General features: G+C 48.0%; 1 protein-coding gene across 1 annotated transcript in view; it reads left to right on the top strand.

The window, feature by feature from the left end:
- The window catches only part of CD151 (CD151 molecule (Raph blood group)), a 56,978-nt gene that overhangs the window by 12,630 nt on the left and 24,828 nt on the right, over window positions 1-19,520 (top strand). The window contains exons 2-3 of the mRNA XM_075928238.2: window positions 9,576-9,686; window positions 18,938-19,041. Coding sequence (XP_075784353.2) covers window positions 18,958-19,041 — 84 coding nt within the window. The 5' untranslated portion in view covers window positions 9,576-9,686; window positions 18,938-18,957. The remainder of the gene's footprint in view (window positions 1-9,575; window positions 9,687-18,937; window positions 19,042-19,520) is intronic.

Raw genomic sequence — 19,520 nt, 5'->3', positions numbered from 1 at the left:
TCAGGTAAGCATGCCGTAAGGCATATGTAACCATTGAACTGTTTCACTTTGAATATCCCTAATAAGCATGCCTCTCCCTTCATGTGTGTGTTACTTTTCAGGTGTGTAACTTTTGTAATCCCAGTAAGAAAAAAGCTACACAAACAAAAACCAGCAGACTCTGGCAACCGGTGAGAAGGGGTGAACAAAATGACTCTTGGCCAGATGTAGAACCCCGATGGGCCGCAGGCTGCCCGCTGCTGATGTACGCGATCGTTTTTAGAAGAGCTTGTCGCTGGTTAGGGACATGGTTGATTCTAAACATGCCCACCCATGTTCCCGTACCACATAGCTAATGCTGAAACAGTAACCATATGCCATCCTCGTCAGCAACAGTGGCTGTCATGAGGCTGTCATCCTGTAATCCCAGTCATGGCACTGCTTAGCTCTGTAAAGGAGAACTGCTGATGGTCTCTGTGTAACCAGGTTGGCTGATCCTCCTTACCCCACTGCACCTTCAGGAGGAAAATCCCACAATGCGCAGCTGTATACATAGGTATTTTGGATGCTCAGTTTCCTGTGGATGTGCGATGAGCTACTTGCTCTGCTGTTTCCAGGGATGTCGTATGTACAGTGTCGTTGGATCCCGTTTGGTCCCAGGATATCAGAGAGACAAGGTGGGTGAGGGAATATGTTTTATTGGGACCAACTTCAGTTGGTGAGAGAAACAAGCTTCTCTCAAATGAACTCCGTGGAGTTAATTGGCATCAGGACTGAATTAAATGGCACCATGTGTCTGAAGTTATGGGATTTGTTACTCGAGTATCATTTATCAAATGTCATCTTCACTGTTTCATAAGCACTGTCTCACTTTGCAGAAGTGAATACTGGGACTAGCAGCAAGTGAGTGATCCATGCTATGGATTCAGAGGTGAACCAAGACTTTCACGTGGCATATTCTTACTGCAGAGAGAGGGAAATAATAGAAAGGACTCAGTTTGCTCTGCCATGTCAAACAACAAAACCCCAAATCAGCTGGCTGGCAGCATTCTGAGGGGCTGTGTGCTCTCTACTGCCTGGCTGGCAATTACATTTGCTTACATACTAACTGCATAGGGGGAAGTCTGCAGGGGGAGCTTGACTCCATTAGTCCTCCCGCCCTTTAAAGAGGAAGGGTGGTTTAGTGGTTGAGGAATTAGCTTGTGATTGTGTGTTCAATTCCCTACTCCCCTATGTGATATTAGACAAGCCAGTTAGCCCTGGTCTATACTAAGGTTTTATTTCAAAATAACCCCTCTTAAGATGAATTTATAAGTGGAGTGTCCACACAACCAAGCCTGTTATTTTGAAATAATGGGCCACTTATTATGAAATCTGTACTCCTGCTTTTCTCAGGGAATAACACTAATTTTGAAATAGTGATTTCGAAATAGCATTTGTGGATGCTCTGGTGCTGCTACTTTGAAATAACGTCTCCCCAGAGTAATTTGAACTAATTGCTCCCCAGTGCTTCCTGGGGTTCTAAGTCGAGGTAGCATGTCCATATTGACAGCACCTGCCTTGGACTAATTTTGAAGCTTCCCCCTTGTGAGGACATGCTAGTTCAATTTTGTAAAATTGGGAGTTAAGTCTAATTTAGTTATTTCAAAATTGTTTCCTAATGTAGACATGGCCTTAGTTGGACAAGTTGTTTATCTGCCTGTGCCTTAGTTTCCTATCTGTTAAATGGGATCAGCAGTGTGGTGAAGATAAACGTTAATGGTGGAGAGGTGCCCAGTTGCTATGGCAACTCTGAGGGCTATAGAAGGACCTTGGCAGCTTTCTAATCTTCTGATGGGTTCTGAAAATATTTTTTAATGCTGAGGTTAAAGTCTATTAACTGATTGTGGGAATTAAATAGGATGAAGTGAACTGCTGGCCATTGGCACACACCGAACACTACATGCGGATCCAAAATCCGTTGATACCTGGCTTGGGATGTTGTGGGATCTGTGAATAATGAAGCTGAAAGCACCTTTGATAAGAGCTCAACTAAGTCTACAGAGCTAACTGTGTTTTGCCCACTGAATTTAAGCCACCACACAGTTTGGCTAGCCAGTGTAGATGAGATGAAACTGTCATGTAAAAAGACCGTCATGTGAGCTAGAGAAATTAAACCCGTGAAGGCCCTTGTGACTATTTGTTAAGCACCGTGCACACACAGTCCCCACAGAAACTCCCCTAGCTGACTACAGGTGGGTTACAAACAATCTAACCAGTTCAGTCTGATTTAGTGTTCTCCAGGGCTCAGAGAAGCTGAAAGGATTCGGCTAGTGCTACTGCAGTACACTGGGGACCTGGAGGAATCTCACAGATTCACGGTCTGTGGGAATTCTCAGGAAATCGATCAGGATGGCACTACTCTTCTACAGAGGCGGGAATAACTTAAATGGATTTAGCATGGCGAATGAAGAGACACTAACCGGCTTGTGAGTAAACAGGCATGATGCGCTGGGTCTGGTTCTCTAGTGAAGCCAAGAGCACTGCTTTTTAAATAAGGGCTTTGAATAGAGATGGGTAGCCTGGAGTTGAAAACACCAGCAGCTAGACTAGCTGAGCGCCCCCTGTCCAGGCGACCACAGCCACCATTGCGGAGCTACACCAGCAGAATTAACAAATGGGAACTAGAGGGAATGAGGAGTGTAGTCACAGCAGGTTTGTTTTGTCTGTTAGCTGGGACTGACCTAAGTCATGCACTGTTTTTTCGGCTCTCCATCACAAGGAGCACTTTGCAAACATGCATCAGGCCCTGAGCTCTGGCACTTCTAGTGAAGAGTCAAAAGCCTTTTATTATCCCTCTTTTTAGCTCAGTGGCTGGTGAAGTGGTTCCTATGTATAAATAGCATCAAGTGCTCTGGGCTTCTTTAGGATGAAAGGAGCTTTATTTCAGACACAATGATGCCTCATCTTTAATAAACCTGCTCTGTCCTCAGCCCTGCATTTTGCAGCATATGCTACCATCAGCTGCTTTGGAATCTGTTTTGAGGGACCAGTTGCTTTCCAGAGGCTCAGGTTCTGGGAGCCATGGCCTGTAGGTCACCATGCATTAAAGCAGGGGTGGCCAAACCCCTGCTCGCAAGCTGCATGCGGCTCTTCAAAGGAAAAATTGTGGCTCCCACACCCGCAGCTCAGCTCCCACACACCCGTTCTGCATTCCCCTGCTCTGGCCTTTTTTCCTTGTCTGGTCAGGGCACCACTTGGGGTAGCGAGATCTGATGCTGCGGCCGATGGAAGCCTGCTTGGGCCTTAAAGGGGCAGCGTTTTTTGGGATTTTTGGCTTGCTTCTTTCCCTTGGCTCTTTGTGCTCTAGCGGGTTGGCCACCCTTGCATTAAAGACTAAAGGTTATATCATGTGACAAAAGCTCCAGAAATACATCCAACCAAAATTGGTTTAGTCCTTTAGCCATACAGGTATAGCTGGTCATGCTGACAAAGCCACATTGACTCTCAGTGATTTTTAGTGGAACAGCTCTGGGGCTTCAACTCTCTTTGAATTGTAATAAAGTTTAGTTCAGATTTGATTTGAATGACCCAGACTGCTCGTTTAATGCAGGGAAAGGGGTGAAGGGCTTGGCATCTGAATCTCTGTTGAATTTGGAAATTAAGTCCATTCTTATTTGAATTTCAGTAACTCCTTGCTCTGAATGGCAAACCGTGAAGAGACAAACAAGATGTAGAGCTGTACGTTCATCCAGAGAGAGAGAGAGAGAGTGTGAGCCCTTATCCCCAAAGGCCTTGCAGCCTAAATAGTCAGATAGGTGGGGGAAAGGAAGGGTTATTTTACAGATGGTGAACGGAGACCTAGGAAATCTGAGGGACTTGGGAAAAGTTACACAGGGAGGCTATGACAGAGCTCAGAGCTGAATGCACAACTTTTGGGGTCCAGACTAGTGTTGTAAACATAGGATCACTAGCTGAAATCCTGGCAAGATTCCCATTGACTTCAGTGGGGGCAGAATTTCCCTCTGTCAGGGTATGTCGACGCTAGCTCGTTAATTCGAGCAAGGTAGGCAAATGAGGCAACCGGAGTTGCAATTGAAGCCCGGGATTTAAATATCCCGGGCTTTATTTACATGTCCAGTCGCCATTTTGAAATTTCACTAGTCCGAACTCACTGCCGCGCAGCTACAAACGGCAGTGAAACATTAATTCGAACTAAGTCCTTAGTTTGAATGAACTGTTACTCCTCATTCCAGTTAATAGTTTGAATTAACGTTTCACTGCCATGGGTAGCTGCATGGCAGTGAGTTTGGGCTAGTGAAATTTCAAAATGGTGACCGGACGGGAACATGCAAATAAAGCCCGGGATATTTAAATCCCGGGCTTCATTTGCAACTCTGGTCACCTCATTTGCCTACCTAGCTTGAATTAATGAGCTAGTGTAGACATAGCCTCATTGATTCCTTTGGAAAGTTTTCTCCCAGTAGCTAGGCTGCCGACTTTGTAATCGCATAAAACGGAACACTCCTGCCCTGTCCCATGTCCTGCCTCTTCACCAAGGCTCCGCCCACTTCTCGCTCCATTTTCCTCTCTCTATTGCTTGCTTTCACCCATCCTTACTCACTTTCACCTGGCTGGGGCAAGGGGTTGGGTTGCAGAGGCGGGTGTGGGCTCAGGAAGGGGGCAGAAATGGGGGGTTCAGAGTATGTGTGAGGGCTCCAGCTGGGGCTCTGGGATGTGGGGTTTGGAGTATAGGGATGGCTCATGACTGGAGCAAGAGTATGGGGTGCGTGTGTATGTGGGGGGGGGAGGTTACAGGGTATGGGCTTCAAGAGGGAGGGGAATCCAGGCTGGGGCTAGGAGTTTGTGATACTGGGTCCCAATGGTACTTACCACAGCTCCCAGGAAGCAGCTGTCAGGTCCCTGCTGCACTTGAGTGGGGAGGAGGGCATCCAGGAAGGTGCTGCATGCTGCTCTCGGGCCTGCAGGCATCACTCCCATTGGTCGTGGTTCCCAGGCAATGGGAGCTGCGGGGTGGAGCTGGCACTCAGCTTGCGGTTCCCGCAGGAACCTGGCAGTTGCTTCCAGGAACCGCACAGACCCAAGGCACGTAGGGAACCTGCCATAGCCCCAGGCCTCTTCTGTGTGCTGCCAACCAGGCTTTTAACAGCCTGACCAGTAGTGCTGACTGAAGCAGCCGTGTTCCGATTTCGACCATGTATTCCTATTGAAAACTGGGCGCCTGTTGGCAGGAATTAGGTCAGTTGGACCTGCAAAGGCTTGCTAAGAGAATGTTTCCCAGTGGCTGAAAGTAACTTCTGTGCTTCTTTCATTTTTCCTGTGATCAGTGTCTGCCGGTTTGAAGCCAGTGGGAAAAATACGGCGAGCCCTTGAGACCAGGGAATCTATTGGCATCTTATTGTGATTATTAGTTGTATTACAGTAGCTCCTAGATGTCTCCAACCAAAATCGGGGCCTAATGTGTTGGGTGCTGCACAAATATTTGAAAGCTTTTCTCTGTCTCAAAGGCCTTGCAGTCTAAACAGATAAAGCAGAGGCAAGGTGGGAGGTATAGAGCAGTGAGCTGATAGGCATGAAATCACACAGAGCCTCATGGCAGGAGACAGGAAGAGAACCCAGGTATTTGAGTCTCCATCTAATACCAAATCCACAGATTGTGCTTCCAGTCAAAAAACAAAGTGGAGCCAGAAGCAGGGGAGGCATTCAGCTCCTTGTCTGTTCGTATATCTACCCTTTGAGAAGCTTCCTTGTCTCAGATAGATACAGGTCTGATCGCCCTCCTGCTTGCCACCAGCCTGCGAGGCATTGGTAGTTTGACTCTCCGTACATTTTGTATCCTGGATTGTCTCTTTGCAAGGAGAAGAGGGGTGTAAGCAGCACTGTGATAGCTTCAGCACCTGAGGAGTTCAGGCCCACTGTTTCACGAGAGAGCAAGACTGGCATTTGGTTGAGAGTTGCTTCACCGCCTGGCCTCAGTTAAATGTATGAGCCAGCGAGTGCTGCCAGAAGGGGAAAGATGTGGTGGGAGACCTGTGTATACACGTAATGACTCTGAATCTAGCTGAACTTGACCTAAGGGCAAATCCTAGGAAATCAGAGCCCATGATTGCAGTGCTGGGCTTTGGGGCCGGCAGCTGTACCTCAGGGAAGAAGAGAAAGCAGACAGGGGTGTGCTCAGTCACTCAGCATCATTAAGAAGCAGCAGCAGGGTGGGGAGAGGGGCAAATGCTTTATATACAGAGCTGCAGTGGGGGTAGCTGTCAGGACCTGGTGTGAGCCAGGACTGAGCCAGCCTGATTGCACACCGGCTCCCAAGCTCCTTTCAGTGCAGAGCTGCAGCAGTTAATCATGCAACTAACAACATTTTTTCTCAACTATACGGTTCCTGGATTACACACTTCCTGACATCCCTACTTCCTGCAGGCCAAGTACTGTGGGCCCTTGGAAACTCCTAGTAGCTTCAAGGAGCATCTGCCTGGGTAAAAACTGGCTGAGGACCTGGAGTTGTGGGAATGCTTTTGGTAACATTTAACCTTTATAGCAATAACATTAATCCTTCTAAAGCCCTAGCCAGGCAAGTTGGTAAGTATTAATGAAGATCAAGGAAGTGAAGTGACTTGCCCCAAGCCACAAAGTGAGTTACGGTCACAGCTGGGAGTAGAACGCAGTGGGTCCTGATCCTGTTCTTAGGCTGCTGGATCGCACCACTTTTGCAAGGGTAAATCAGTGCCAAAGCTCCATCCACATCCTTAGCTGCATTGCCAGTAGGACAGAAAAAAATCCTGCATGTGGAATCCTCAGTGTCTCTGCATTGCCCAGCTCTTTGAAGGAGCCCCCAGATTCACTTGTCTCCCGTTAGTTTTGCATCTCGGAGTGTGACTTTAAAGATGACAGACGTAAACAGTGAGGTGGGGAATAGGGATGTTAAATATCGGCTAATTGAATAGTCGATTAACCTCATGAATTCTTATCGATTATTTGACTATTCCATAGTCTCCCGGGAGGCAGGGCTGGCAGCCAGTGCATTCCGGCCCCACTCCTGAGGAGCCCTTGCCACCCTGTGCTGCGCATGGGATGCTAGGTGGGAGCTGGTTCGCCAGTTTAAAAAACAGTTCCCCGCACGAACCAGCTGCCTGTTGCCCTGTGATGCTGCCTCTGATACAGGGGCAGCAGCATGGAGTGGCAGCAGCCCCTGTCCGGGGGCAGAGGGGAAGGCCTGAGCTCCCTGACCCAGCACAAGCCGGGATTGAGCCAGGCTGCTGGCCAGCCTGCTAAAAAATGTACCGGGGGGGGGGGGGGGGAGGAATGCATGTACAGGCAGTCCCCGGGTTATGTACAAGATAGGGACTGTAGGTTTGTTCTTAAGTTGAATTTGTATGTAAGTCGGAACTGGTACATATTGTAGGGGAAACTCTAGCCAAACATTTCTCCAGAGCTCAGTTTTATTCTCCTACACCTCACTTCCCTCAGTCCTTTATTCTCAAGCTGAGGTGTCTGCTGAGAAAAGCCGCTCCTTGTCTCCCTTGTTGGCTGGGGGGGGGCGTTAGCTTCACGTCTCCCTGGTCTGCTGGGGGGAAGCAGCTAGTGCGGGGTTGCCTCACCCCGTTTGTAAGTAGGGATCCGATGTAAGTTGGATCCATGTAACCTGGGGACTGCCTGTAGTCTATAGCATTAACCAGTAAGCTTTTGCTTATCGATTAATCAGTTAATTGACTACATCATTGCATCCCTAGTGGGGAAGGTAAATAGTGGGAGTAGAAACAAGTCAGCTCAGCTGTTTGCACTGTGCAGTATTTCTGCTCTCCTTTATTTTGCAGCAGCCAGGGCAGTGTTTTTGCTGAGGGGGATGTGTGCAAACTGCTTACAAGTAGGAATTCCAGTTCCTCAGCTGTATCTCTGCAAGCAGCTAAAGGGCATGGCGGGGGAGGAGGGAAGGGGTAGAAACTGTAGTATGATACATTAATGTTGCTTTGGAGAGAGAGGGAGACTGATCATGAGGGGGTGGGGACTTTTTTTATTCCATGTTTTGTACCATGTCTAGCACAGTGCGGGGTCCTGGTTTGCAAAGTCAGTGGCTTTAGGTGAATTCTGCCTTTCAAGCCTTGCCAAATGCAGCCTATCGTGAGGCCCAGGGCTGCACCTGATTTAAGCTGTAATTAATTGTAACCATTCTTAGTTCTTGTGTAAAGAAGAAGCCTTGTGGAGACTTCATGTCCCTGCATGAAGTGCTCTCCAGGAGAATAGAGAGCAGTCCTTTAAACTCCTCCTGGTTTCCTCCTCTTCAAACAGCAAACAAATCGAAAGAGAGAAAAGTTGGAGTTGGATGCCCATTTGACTCTCCAGCAACCCTTATAAAAGTCTAGTAGGGTTCCATAAAGAAGACACCAGGAGAGGTTTATGGAAATAGAATGGGGTTGTATAGAAATTGTTCTCAAAAGCATCTGACAAAGTGGTTTTGAGCCATGAAAGCTTATGCCCAAATGATCTTTAAGGTGCCACAGGACTCCTCGCTGCTTTTGCAGATACAGACTGACCCGGCTACCCCTCTGAGACTTTTCAAAACCCTATAATAGTCAATGGAGAACAAGATCCTTTCTGTAGGTTTGGTTTCTGTAGAGAGGCGGGCCAGGTCACAGTTGGGGGAAGAGGCCTTAGGCGGGTTGGGAGGCAGTGGCTGGTAAATCACGCTGGTGTGCAATGTCCAGGCAGCACAGCTTGGGCTTATGTCATGTGTGTGAGGCCCTTTCAGCCCAGAGACACTCTAGTGCTGAGCAGCAAATAAAAACCTAGACATGCAGGGGAGCTCAGAGCCAGACCTGGCGCAGCAATTCCACTGGGCTGCTGTTAGTCAGATAATCTCACTCGCTGATGATGAGTGTTTGGGCAGAGACTGGCATGCCACCTGTACCCTACTTGCCCAGCTCCTATGCTCGGTACGGGATGGGGGCTGGGAAAAGGTGCTTAACATGAGGGATGCATGTTCTGGGGCAGCAGCGGGCCCTTCCTGGGCCTCAGAACTGATCTATCTCTATTGCTTCCTGGGGCTCCGTTGGTGAATATCTGGAGAGAACTACTGGCCATGTCCCATTCCCAGCCCTGCTTGGTACTTCCAGCCACTTCATACCCTCAGCCCAATCCCGACTTGCCTCCTATGCCAGGGGCTTAGAGCTCTTCTGCCAGCTTTACACTGGCTTCCTGCACACGGCACATTCTCCATGGGCTTTCTCAGGGAGCCACTTCCACCCCCTTCGAGGTGCCTTTGTGTTGTCAGCATGTGCCCATGCTGTGGTTGAGGCAGACTTGACAGAAATAACTGGGCTTACATGATGTTACAGACACCAATTGATTGGCTGCCCCTTTCAGGCAACTTCTAGCACTAGAGCGCTACCATCATACCTCCTCCCAGGGCTGCAACAGGGTACTCCCTCTTTTCCTTCCCCAAGTCACACAAGTGCCTGTACAGCTCTCCCCCTGCATCCTCCCACATGTTGTGAGCAGACGCAGAATAAGGATTTGATAGAGATGTGTGCTATTTGATTTTTAATATAGGGGAAGGGAATTATTTATTGCTGAAGGTTGTCTTCCTTCTTTTTCAGTTCTTCTCGTTCCTGCATCTCATTGAAGGCAAGAGCAGGCGAAGGAAAAAGACGCCCCTGTGGAGAACTGAAAGGTCTTTGTTGTGCTACAGCTTTTACCCACACTGAGAGGTCAGTGGTAGCTGTGTGTGTTCGCTTGGATGTCCACTTTAGGCGGAGGATAGCACTTTGCATGCGTGCAGTACAGAACATTTCATGCAGCTAGTGGGAAGGCCATATTTAACAGTTCCTAGCTGCTTTCAGCACCATCAGGCACCCACGGGTAGAGGTGATAAGCCTCAGGGTGCATTTTAAAAAATAAATCCTCACTGGTAGATCGAGGGGATTTTTATTTGGCACAGAGAGGCTAAGGGCTGGGTTTAGAAGTGCGGAGCGCATGTAATTGCCCTTCAGCCACTCTTAACATTAGGCCTTAAGTGATTTGTTCAAGACTACACAGCTGGTTTTTGGCAAAACAAGTAGTGTTTAGTTTCACCTGAGGACTAGACAGTCCCATCTTGTGCACTGTGTGTGTGGGCGAAGTTGGGCCCTGAAGTCCATTACAGACCTTGCAATGCAGCTGTAACACACCTTTTCAGCACTTCGCAGCTATGGTCATGGGAGGTATCAAAGGGCTACATACTCTACCTTCTGTCTGCCTTGTATACAGGCAGTCCCCGGGTTACATGAATCCGACTTACATCGGCTCCCTACTTACAAACAGGGTGAGGCAACCCCGCACTAGCTGCTTCCCCCCAGCAGACTAGGGAGACGCGAAGCTAGCGCCCCCCCCCCCCCAGCAGACCAGGGAGACGCGGAGCGGCTTTTCTCAGCAGACACCTCAGCTTGAGAATAAAGGACTGAGGGAAGTGAGGTGTGGGAGAATAAAACTGAGCTCTGGAGAAATGTTTGGCTAGAGTTTCCCCTACAATATGTACCAGTTCCGACTTACATACAAATTCAACTTAAGAACAAACCTACAGTCCCTATCTTGTACGTAACCCGGGGACTGCCTGTAAACTGGAGAGAAAATAAAGAGACATCTCTGGGCACACCCTGGATACTGATCTCCGAGTTGCTTTTCATTAAGTGTTGCCTTTTATGGCCCGGGAGTTATTTAATTTGCTTCGGTTAAGAAATAATGCCTTACGTCTCCATCTGTTAGACATAGCTTCAGGGCAGGTTATGCAGAAAAGTCTCTAGGACTGGCTTGCTTGCACTGCTAATTAATGCCTGTTACTGGGCAAGTAGAGGCAGATGCATTGAGCCACCTGGAGTGTGGGACTAAACAAGTGTCTGAAAGCTACTTGAGTGTGTGTGCGTGTACATAGCATAGCAAACGAAATCCAGAAGGCTGAGGTGGGACCCCACAACCAGACCTTGAACTGCAGGTGTCTCAGCACAGGGCAACGGCTGCTGCAGTTCCCCGTTCAGGACTGGATTTTCCTATGCCACAGTTGGGCTTATTTTCCAAAGTGCTCTGCTTGCACTGTGACCCTTGCAGCCATATGGTTAGAGGAGCTCAACACCCAGCATGCCAAGCTCTATGGAAAACCAGGCCCCAAAGGATCATTGTCATGCTCCACATTGCTCCCAAGGCTTCCTCAGCAATGATGCACTTAAACATTCTGGCAGGCAGGTGCTCCGCTCCAATCAGGATCCACAGCTTGGCTGCTTGGAAATTCAGACGGATCCTTCCTTTGTCTGTTTCCCTGAAGATCAGCATTGCTCCCTACCAGGCAGCCTGAAATGGCTTTGGAATCTGCTCTGTGAGATTATACCAGGAAAAGGAGATGCATTCTGCACAAAAGGGAGTGTCCAGATAGAACCACGTGTTTCCATGAATAGTTTCCTTGGCGAGTCACCAAGTATGCAGGAGCAGCCTGTACTGGCTGGGAGGGATAGATCAAAAGGAGACAGCCATGATTGCTCTGTGATTCACTGGCTACCACCCTTCCATGAATCGTTGTGCTACATAAACCTGCAGCTGTTCTGTGCCTGGTCTTTGAAAACAGAGAGGAGGAGGACCTCTTGTGTGCTTTTATCGTTCCTCTTGGCAGAATAGCTGAGCTGAGTTCTGCAAAATCCTCTGAAAAGGCCTTACCTGAGGCTTGACAGAAACATCTGTGTTGTGAGAGGGGGAAATTCCCTGGAGGTCTCAGAGCAGTGGCAGAGGTTTCGGTGTAGAAGGCATGTAGCAATTCTGTCTTGTTCATCACCCAGATTGGAGATTAAGTTGGTTGTCCAGCTCTCCCCGCTTTCCCCAGATGCACATCTCCCCCTGTAAACACATAGGGCACTTGGGAAGTGTCAATTTGCAGGTGATCTGGCCCAGGGGGTGAAATACGAAAAAGGCAACCCAGGGACAGTAGTAACTGGCAGTACCTTTTGCTATTGGGCAGTGAAGATGCCATCAAAGAGCCCTTATTTTTTGGATGGTAAAGTGCAGTCATCCAATTAGACTGGGAGATTGGGTGAAATGAAAATCCAATCCAAGGGGAAGTAGGTGCATTGTTCAAGATACAGGGCAGATTCCCAGCAAGTGTCAATCAACCAAGGGAGCTGTACTCATCTACACCCGCTGAAGGTCTGGCTCACAGTAATAACTTGGTAAAAGTCAAAAGCTCATATCCAGACCTTATTGGTGTCACAATGACACCTAGAGACCCCAATGAAACCCCATTGTGCTAGGCTTGGTACCTGTACGCACGTATACAGGACGTAAGTCCCTGCCTCCCACAGAATTTAGAATCTAAATAGACAAGACAGGTAAATTGTGAGCGGGGAAACAGAGATACTGAGCATGACTTGCCCAAGGTCACACAGCAGGACGCTGGCAAAGCCGTGGTCTCCTGACTCCTAGCGCAGTGGATTATGACCCTCTCAAATGGAGCTCTCCTCAGAGCAGCCCAGAACTGTACACCAGTGTTACCCCTCTGCCTTAGCCAGTGTGCTTTGTGGGGGATTAGATTGTGTGTCCATTCCCTGCCACACCATGCTGTTCTCTTCACCCACAAGCCCCTTGAGACACTGCCAGCCTTATTCTGCCTTGCAGGTAGCAGTCAATGACCCCAGTTTTTAAGTGGCTCCATATTTGTCGGCATTCGATTTAGCGGAAGATTGGCCGCCACAGTGTCGATCTTCCTGCAAGTATCAACATGCCCTTACTCTACTATTTCTAGTCTCTCACCCCCCAAACGTCTCTCCTGCTATTCCATACCAAGATAGGATCTTCTCTTGTGGGGGGGCGGGGAGGGCGGGGAATAGCCAGTTGTGTTGCCTCCTGTCAAACTGCCGCGTGGATTCAGAATAGGAGTAAATATCTATTAGGGACTTATTTCCATCACTGGTTTAACATACACTTACATCCAGGATGCTGTCTGTGAAAGACAAATGCACCAACCTACTAGGGTTGCTTTTTCTATCTAGAGTTGCTGCAGTGTCCGGTGACTGCTTCGTGTGGTTCTTTGTGAGGCTAAGACGATGTTTGGCGGGGGGGGGGGGGGTATATCTTGGGATCCTAAGACTATTGTAGAGCTCTCACATCTTGATTGTTAGTTCAAATCCTACGCCGCGTGTCAGCAGCCATTACGATTTCTGTGAAACGAGTTTGTTGATCTCCGGAGGATTCCCATCCTAACTTGCATTCAATGGTCCCTTTGCTGGCAGTTTTTGGTAATAGGCATGGACCCTAGAGAATGAATTACCTACAGAGTTTGAAGGCAGGGGTGGACTGAGGCTGCCAGGGTAGCACAGGGTGAGCTGTAGAAACTAGTGCTCTCTGGCTGAACAAAGGTTGTGGAGCTTTAAATCTGTCACCTCCCAGGAACTTTAAATTCATAGGAACATTGTTTAAAAGGAGGGGGGGAAACCCTCTGACACTGCAGGGCTATTCAGAGCAGATGACAGCACTACCATCCGCTCCTCCGTAGTTTCACTCAGCTGTATGGTAATTAATCTTCTCTAAGTGACATTGGAGTTGTCTGAAAGCCAGGAGAAGAGCCTAGTGGTTATTCACTCTGATGAATACCATCCACTGTCTGAGCCACTCCCCGTCCATGTGAATGGACTTTCTCTTGCTAACCAGGGTATCCGATCCTCTCTTCGGGAAAAATGTTTTCTTGTGAAAGCAGGCCAAGGACAGGCTGGGGCAGAGCAGCATTGGGGATGGGCCCATTCCCACTGCTGCATTCCTATGGGTCTGATTTGCTGGCTCCTAAAGCGCTAGCCTGGATGTTGGTCGACCTGGGAGAAGCCAAGGGAAATTTCTCCCTGCAGTGGGCTGGCCTGCCATTCCTAAGGGCTTGTCTACACATTCAGTGCAATAGCTGTGTCGGTGCAGCTGTGCCGCCGCAGCACGTTAGCGAAGATACGACTGTGCTGACAGGAAAGCCTCTCCTCAGTCCACCTCCATGGGAGGCGGTAGCTGTGCTGACAGGAGAAGCCTGCCCATCAACAGAGTGCTGGCTACACCAGGGTTTGGTCAGTGTAACTGTGTCACTATGTGGATTTTTCACACCCTGAGTGACACGGTTACCCTGATGTTCATTTGTAGCACAGAACAGTCCTTAGCCAGCTCCAGTGGAGAAGCTATTTCCAAGGGCAGCTACTGAATGAATGAAGAACAATAGCATCAATTGATTATCACGGGTGCTGAGTGCTGGGATGGTGATTGTGCAGCCCACACACTGGCTGGGTGTGGTTCACTGTCCTGTGTAATGACACTCAGACCACTAGAGAGAGAATGAGTTTGCTCTACTCAGCCTTAGTTGAGAGCCCGTTGACTTTTAGCTCATGCAGTAGAGTAGAAACTCATGCATTAAGCTCCAGAGGTCCTGAGTTCGGTCCCCCCCCCGTCGGTGTTACACTTGCAGTTCACAGCCTGGATGGCAGCCAGAGCTATGTACTGAGCACGGGGTTAGGCAGTCTCAACGAGCCTCAGTGGTTTAGGGAGTGGCCAGCTACTTTCTGCACTAGCTGCAGTTTCTATGTGGTCTCCAAAGGGAGTCCGAAGTAAAGGAGCCCCAGGGCGACAGCTGGGGAGAGGAACAGCTGACCGGCAACTGTGGAAGAGAGGCTTGGACTGACCATAAACAGGAACAGTCTGAAAGGGCCACAACTTCATACCTGAGCAGCTTTGGATCCAGCCATGCCCCCAGTCTGCCATTTCTGCATGTACATTATCCATGTATTTATTACATAAAAAATGAAGGTCCTAAGCTAGAGCCGTCTCGAGGGGATTGTTTCGGGGAGGTTTTTGCACTGCTGCAGACCCCCAGAGTAGATGGGCTGGGCTTGCATGGTGCAGTGTGTCTCCAGGAAGGGTTTGCACTTAAGTGCAATTCCATAGGTGGGACTTTTCATCGCCTACCTAAGCACTAACTTGGGCTCTGTTGGGAAGAGGGAAAGGCTGCCTGAACACTTGATCTTTGCTTTGGGGACTCCTGGCAATTTGATTTGGGCACGACACATCCTGCATCAAAAAGAGAGAAGGTGGGAGGTCTCCATCTGCCATCGCTTGTGATGGGGGGGCTGATTCTTTGGGGCTGAACATAACCTCAGTACAACTGGTGCAGATTTTGATGTCCCTGCTAACACTTTACAATTAGCCACTCCACGCACAGATGACAAATCAGTTTCTCCTGAAAGGGCCAGATCCTCAGCTGGGATCAGTGAATTGCAGTGGGGTCACACTGATCAGAAACATACCAGATCTTCAACCTTTTGCAGTGAGATGGGCCCAGCTTCACGACCAGCATTTCTAACCTAATATGCATCCGCGATGACCAGCAGCCAATGGGAATCCAATTTGCATGTGTTTCTCTCTTCTGGAACTTGTTAAAATTAACCTTGGGAGCCAGAGGTGTCTCAAGAAAGGGTGTAGAAGTTGAGCTGTAGGAGAAGTAAGGTGGTACTGAGTTGGAAAAGGATAACACACAATGAGCCATTGGAAACCATTGCAACAAGATCTGTCTAGGGCCAAATGCTTTGCAGGATCCCCAAAAAGGATTGGATATTTGTACGGCTAACAGGTCCAGAGTTATGATAGTAAGCATTAAAAATGCCCAGGAGTTTTGGAAGGGACATAAACCCTCCTGCTTAAGGAGTTGAAGCAACCTCTATTAAATTATGGAGGTTAGGACAGAAGGGACTTTGCTAGGGAGTAGGTATCCATAATTGTGAGCTACAGGGTTCTTACTCCTTCCTCAGAAGCAGCTGGTGCTGTTCTCTGTTGGAGACAGGAGACTGGACTGAATGGACCCGGGGTCTAAGTCAGTGTGACTGGTACAACAATACCTGCTGGAGATGGTGGTTGAGAGTAAGGAAGAATTCAGGGAAGGGACTTGAGTCATCTGGCTAGGACCGCAGGATTTTTATCCCAAGGGTGAATCACACTTGAATAACACTGGCTCCTTCATGTCCAAGTAATTCATCTCCATTACCTGACATTCTCATGGAGTTATTAGGGTTGCCAGGTGTCCTGTTTTGAACCGGACCGTCTGGTATTTGAGCTTTCTGTCCAGGAAACAAATTGAGAAAATACCGGACATATAAATGTCCGATATGTTCTAATTAAGTAAGTTTTATTTATTATCATGAGTATCAGTACGTAGTTGCGTACTGCGTGAGCATGTCTACCAGCCAGGCAGTACGCAGCTACGTAGTAGAGGAGGAGGAAGGGGCTGGGCACGGGACGGGCAGCAGGATCTGCGTGCGCCCGGGCCAGCCCCGCTCCCCACCGACTGGTCCCCCCCCCCCGGCCCAGCCCCACTCCCCTTGACCCCCTCCCAGCTAGCCCTGCTTCCCCCGATCTCCCCTGGCCATCCCCGCTCCTCCCGACCCCTTCCCAGCCTGCCCTTCGGGCCGGTCTCCCCCCCTCCCATTCTGAGATCACATATGTCTGGTATTTTTTTGAAAGCCTTCTGGTAACCTTGGGAGTTATTCCTGTTTGATCTGGGTTGAGGATGTAGTTTGGAAAAGGCTTGGGACCATAGTTCCCTGTAAGGTGTGCAGTAGACAGCTGCTTTGGGCCGGGGAGCTGGCTGAGGCCTCGTGGTGAAGGGGCCTGCTCCGGTGGGGGGCTGGGGCCTGCCGTGTGGCGGGGGATATGGGGCCTACTCTGAGGGCCAGGGCCTGTCACAGCTGTGTGGTGAGGGGGCCAGGGCCTGTTCAGGGGGCTGGGGCCTGCTGTGGCAGTGTGGGGAGAGGGGTAGGGAGGGCGTGGCCGGAGGAGCCGTGTGGTGGGAGCAGCCAGGAAGTCACCTCACGACTCTGGCTCCAGCCCTATCCCAATGTTAAAGGTGTTTGGTTTTAGAATCTTAATTTGGGCCTCTCTTAAATTATAAACAACTTTTAACATACTTCTGTACTTTGCCTGTTTGTGATTTTGGTCTTCTGTTGACAGAATCTTACTAGATTTTTATATTGAAGTATGTGGGGTTTTGTTTGTGGAACAATATTGTGGAAGAAGTGGGAAAACCAAATATTAATTTACTATACAGATAATCTTGTAACATATAGGTTTCCATTTAGAAGAAAAAAGTAGTAATTAGGGCTCATAGAACATTCTAATGACACTAAGAAAGTGAGAGTCCTTGAGACTGAGCAAATGTGTCAAGAGTTATGCTTGATTTCTTAAACGATCCTGTAAATCTTCTGAAAGAACATAACATTTAATAATAGTATGTTAGGTGCTACTTAAGGGTAAAGACACTTTTGCTGTCTTTATCTGTAATGTCATGAAAATGTACCTCAAGGACTTTAAAAGATGCACATAGATAAATATATCCTCAGTTTCACACTCAGCTCAGTGCATGCTGGACAGAACATTCAGACTTTAGTCAAACCTGCATGAATATTCATACATTGTAGACCGCTAAATATCTTAGTAAATCTTAATGCATTAAGTAGAACTACCATGTAAAGCAAATAGAAATGCAGGTTTCTCCTCTGGTGAGCTAAAGGATAATCTGTTTTCTCTCTCTCTCTGTCTTGTGCCTGTTTTTTATGTTAAGAAATCTGGAATGTTAGATAAGCTGTTCCTGCTTTTAGGACAAGACTTTGGGAGGTTTCAGATACAGGCGGAAGGCTCAAACTTGAACTGAAATGATGGGTGTGTTTAATATTTAACAAACACATCACTTGTCCTGTATATTTGAGTTAGATATATTTTTAACCCTGTCTCCCTCTCCCGAAAAAAATAGGTAAACACTAGTTAACACCAAATCTTACACCACCTTCCGCTGCTTACATTTTAATATCATGGAATTACAAATAAAACAAAAAATGGTTCACCAGCTGCCTACAGAATTTGAGTATTCAAGACCTAAATTTCAAATTCAAAAAACAAACAAAAATACCATCCAGGCTTTTATGATATATCCTCAAACAGCATAAAAATTCAAAATCCCAATTTATATTTTGCGTTGCAGCTGCCCATAACTTGCAATGCCACAGGTACTATGTAATGTGGACACCTGTCCTCTAGGTTATCAGCTGAGACCACAGACTCCTTTTCACATAAGCTACTGACTAGCCATTTTATATCTGATGACTTTCAAATACTATTCGCTGGAGCTTGATTACGCTACCACTAATTAGCAAAGTGCTTATTATTGTGAATAGTCCCATTGATGTTGGGACTACTCAGAGTTGTGAGCTATTGTTTTAGTATTCTTTCTTTCTTCCATAGTATATATAAAATTTGTTAGTAACAGGTGAGTGCCATGCACACATCCAAACAAGCGCACATGACCTCAATATTGGTGCACAAGACAAAACTTACTCTGCTCATGGATGGAAAATCTTAGTGGGAACACTACCTGGGATTTGCATTTCTTTTGTTCAGATTGGAAAAAATAATGAAAAGGGGTGTATGCGTGTGGAGTGGGAGGAAATGTATCCATTTTCTTCTTGCAGTGTTTCCTTACTGTGGTGTTGATCAGGATTGCTATTACAGTAGCAATACAATGTCCCAGTCAGGATTATGGTCCCATTGTGCTAAGCACTATGAACACATGTGGACAGACATGGTCTCTAGTCCAGGACGTTACAATCCGACTGAAGATGAGCTGAAAGAAGTGTGCCTACCAAGCAGGAGGAGGAGTGAGGGGAAGGTGGATGGAGGTAACACAATAAGATGCGTTGATTACACAGCCTCTCTTTGATTCTATTAGGAGGGTTAGCATGACAATCAGGATACAGGAGTCTTCATTTTACAGCTCTTTTTGGAACCTCATCAGTCACCTGGCTGGGGTTCTTTGGGTGGGCACCTCCGCACTGGCTTGGAGAAGCGGTTGCTGTTTTCAAGAGGAGAGCTGTGATGCCACCCTAGTGGGAGATGGAGAAACTTAACAGGTTTTTTTCATTGTGTCACATTTCAGAGGCCCTCTAAGCTGGGAAGATGCGTGAGTACACAGAGAAGAAGGAGACGTGCGGCACGATCTGCCTCAAATACCTGCTCTTCATCTTTAACTTCTTCTTCTGGGTAATGGGCCAGCTCCCGCACTCCACTTGTGTGCCTCCCCCCCTCCATTGTTGAGGGCTACAGCTGTTGTCTCTGTGACCTGGATGGTGGGATGGATGGTATGGGGGAAATCCTGCTCCCACTGAAAACAATGGTGAAAACACCCATTGGCTTCAGTAGGTCCAGGATTTCACCCGAGGTGTGTGTCTAGACCCATTCTGCCAACAGTAGGGGAAGGGTGATAACCTCCCTGACTAGGAATAGGGCCTAAAATGATCAAGTATCATCAGCAGTAGGTTGCCTGCAAAAGAGCTGTTTTGCCCACTTCAGTGGAAGATGACCATAGACAAAGGATATCATTCATTCATTCCTCTCTCATTCTGCCCAGCAGCATAGCACAGGTTGGCAGCGCAGTGAAGATGGGCAGGCTGGGATTATGGGGCTAATCACTGTGGCTATGTCTGCACTAGAGTTTTTCTCGCAGGCTAGCTTTTACAACG

Source organism: Pelodiscus sinensis, chromosome 5 (assembly GCF_052426305.1).
Source record: "Pelodiscus sinensis isolate ZL-2025 chromosome 5, ASM5242630v1, whole genome shotgun sequence".
NCBI lineage: Eukaryota > Metazoa > Chordata > Testudines > Trionychidae > Pelodiscus > Pelodiscus sinensis.
This window is presented reverse-complemented; position numbering and strand designations above follow the sequence as displayed.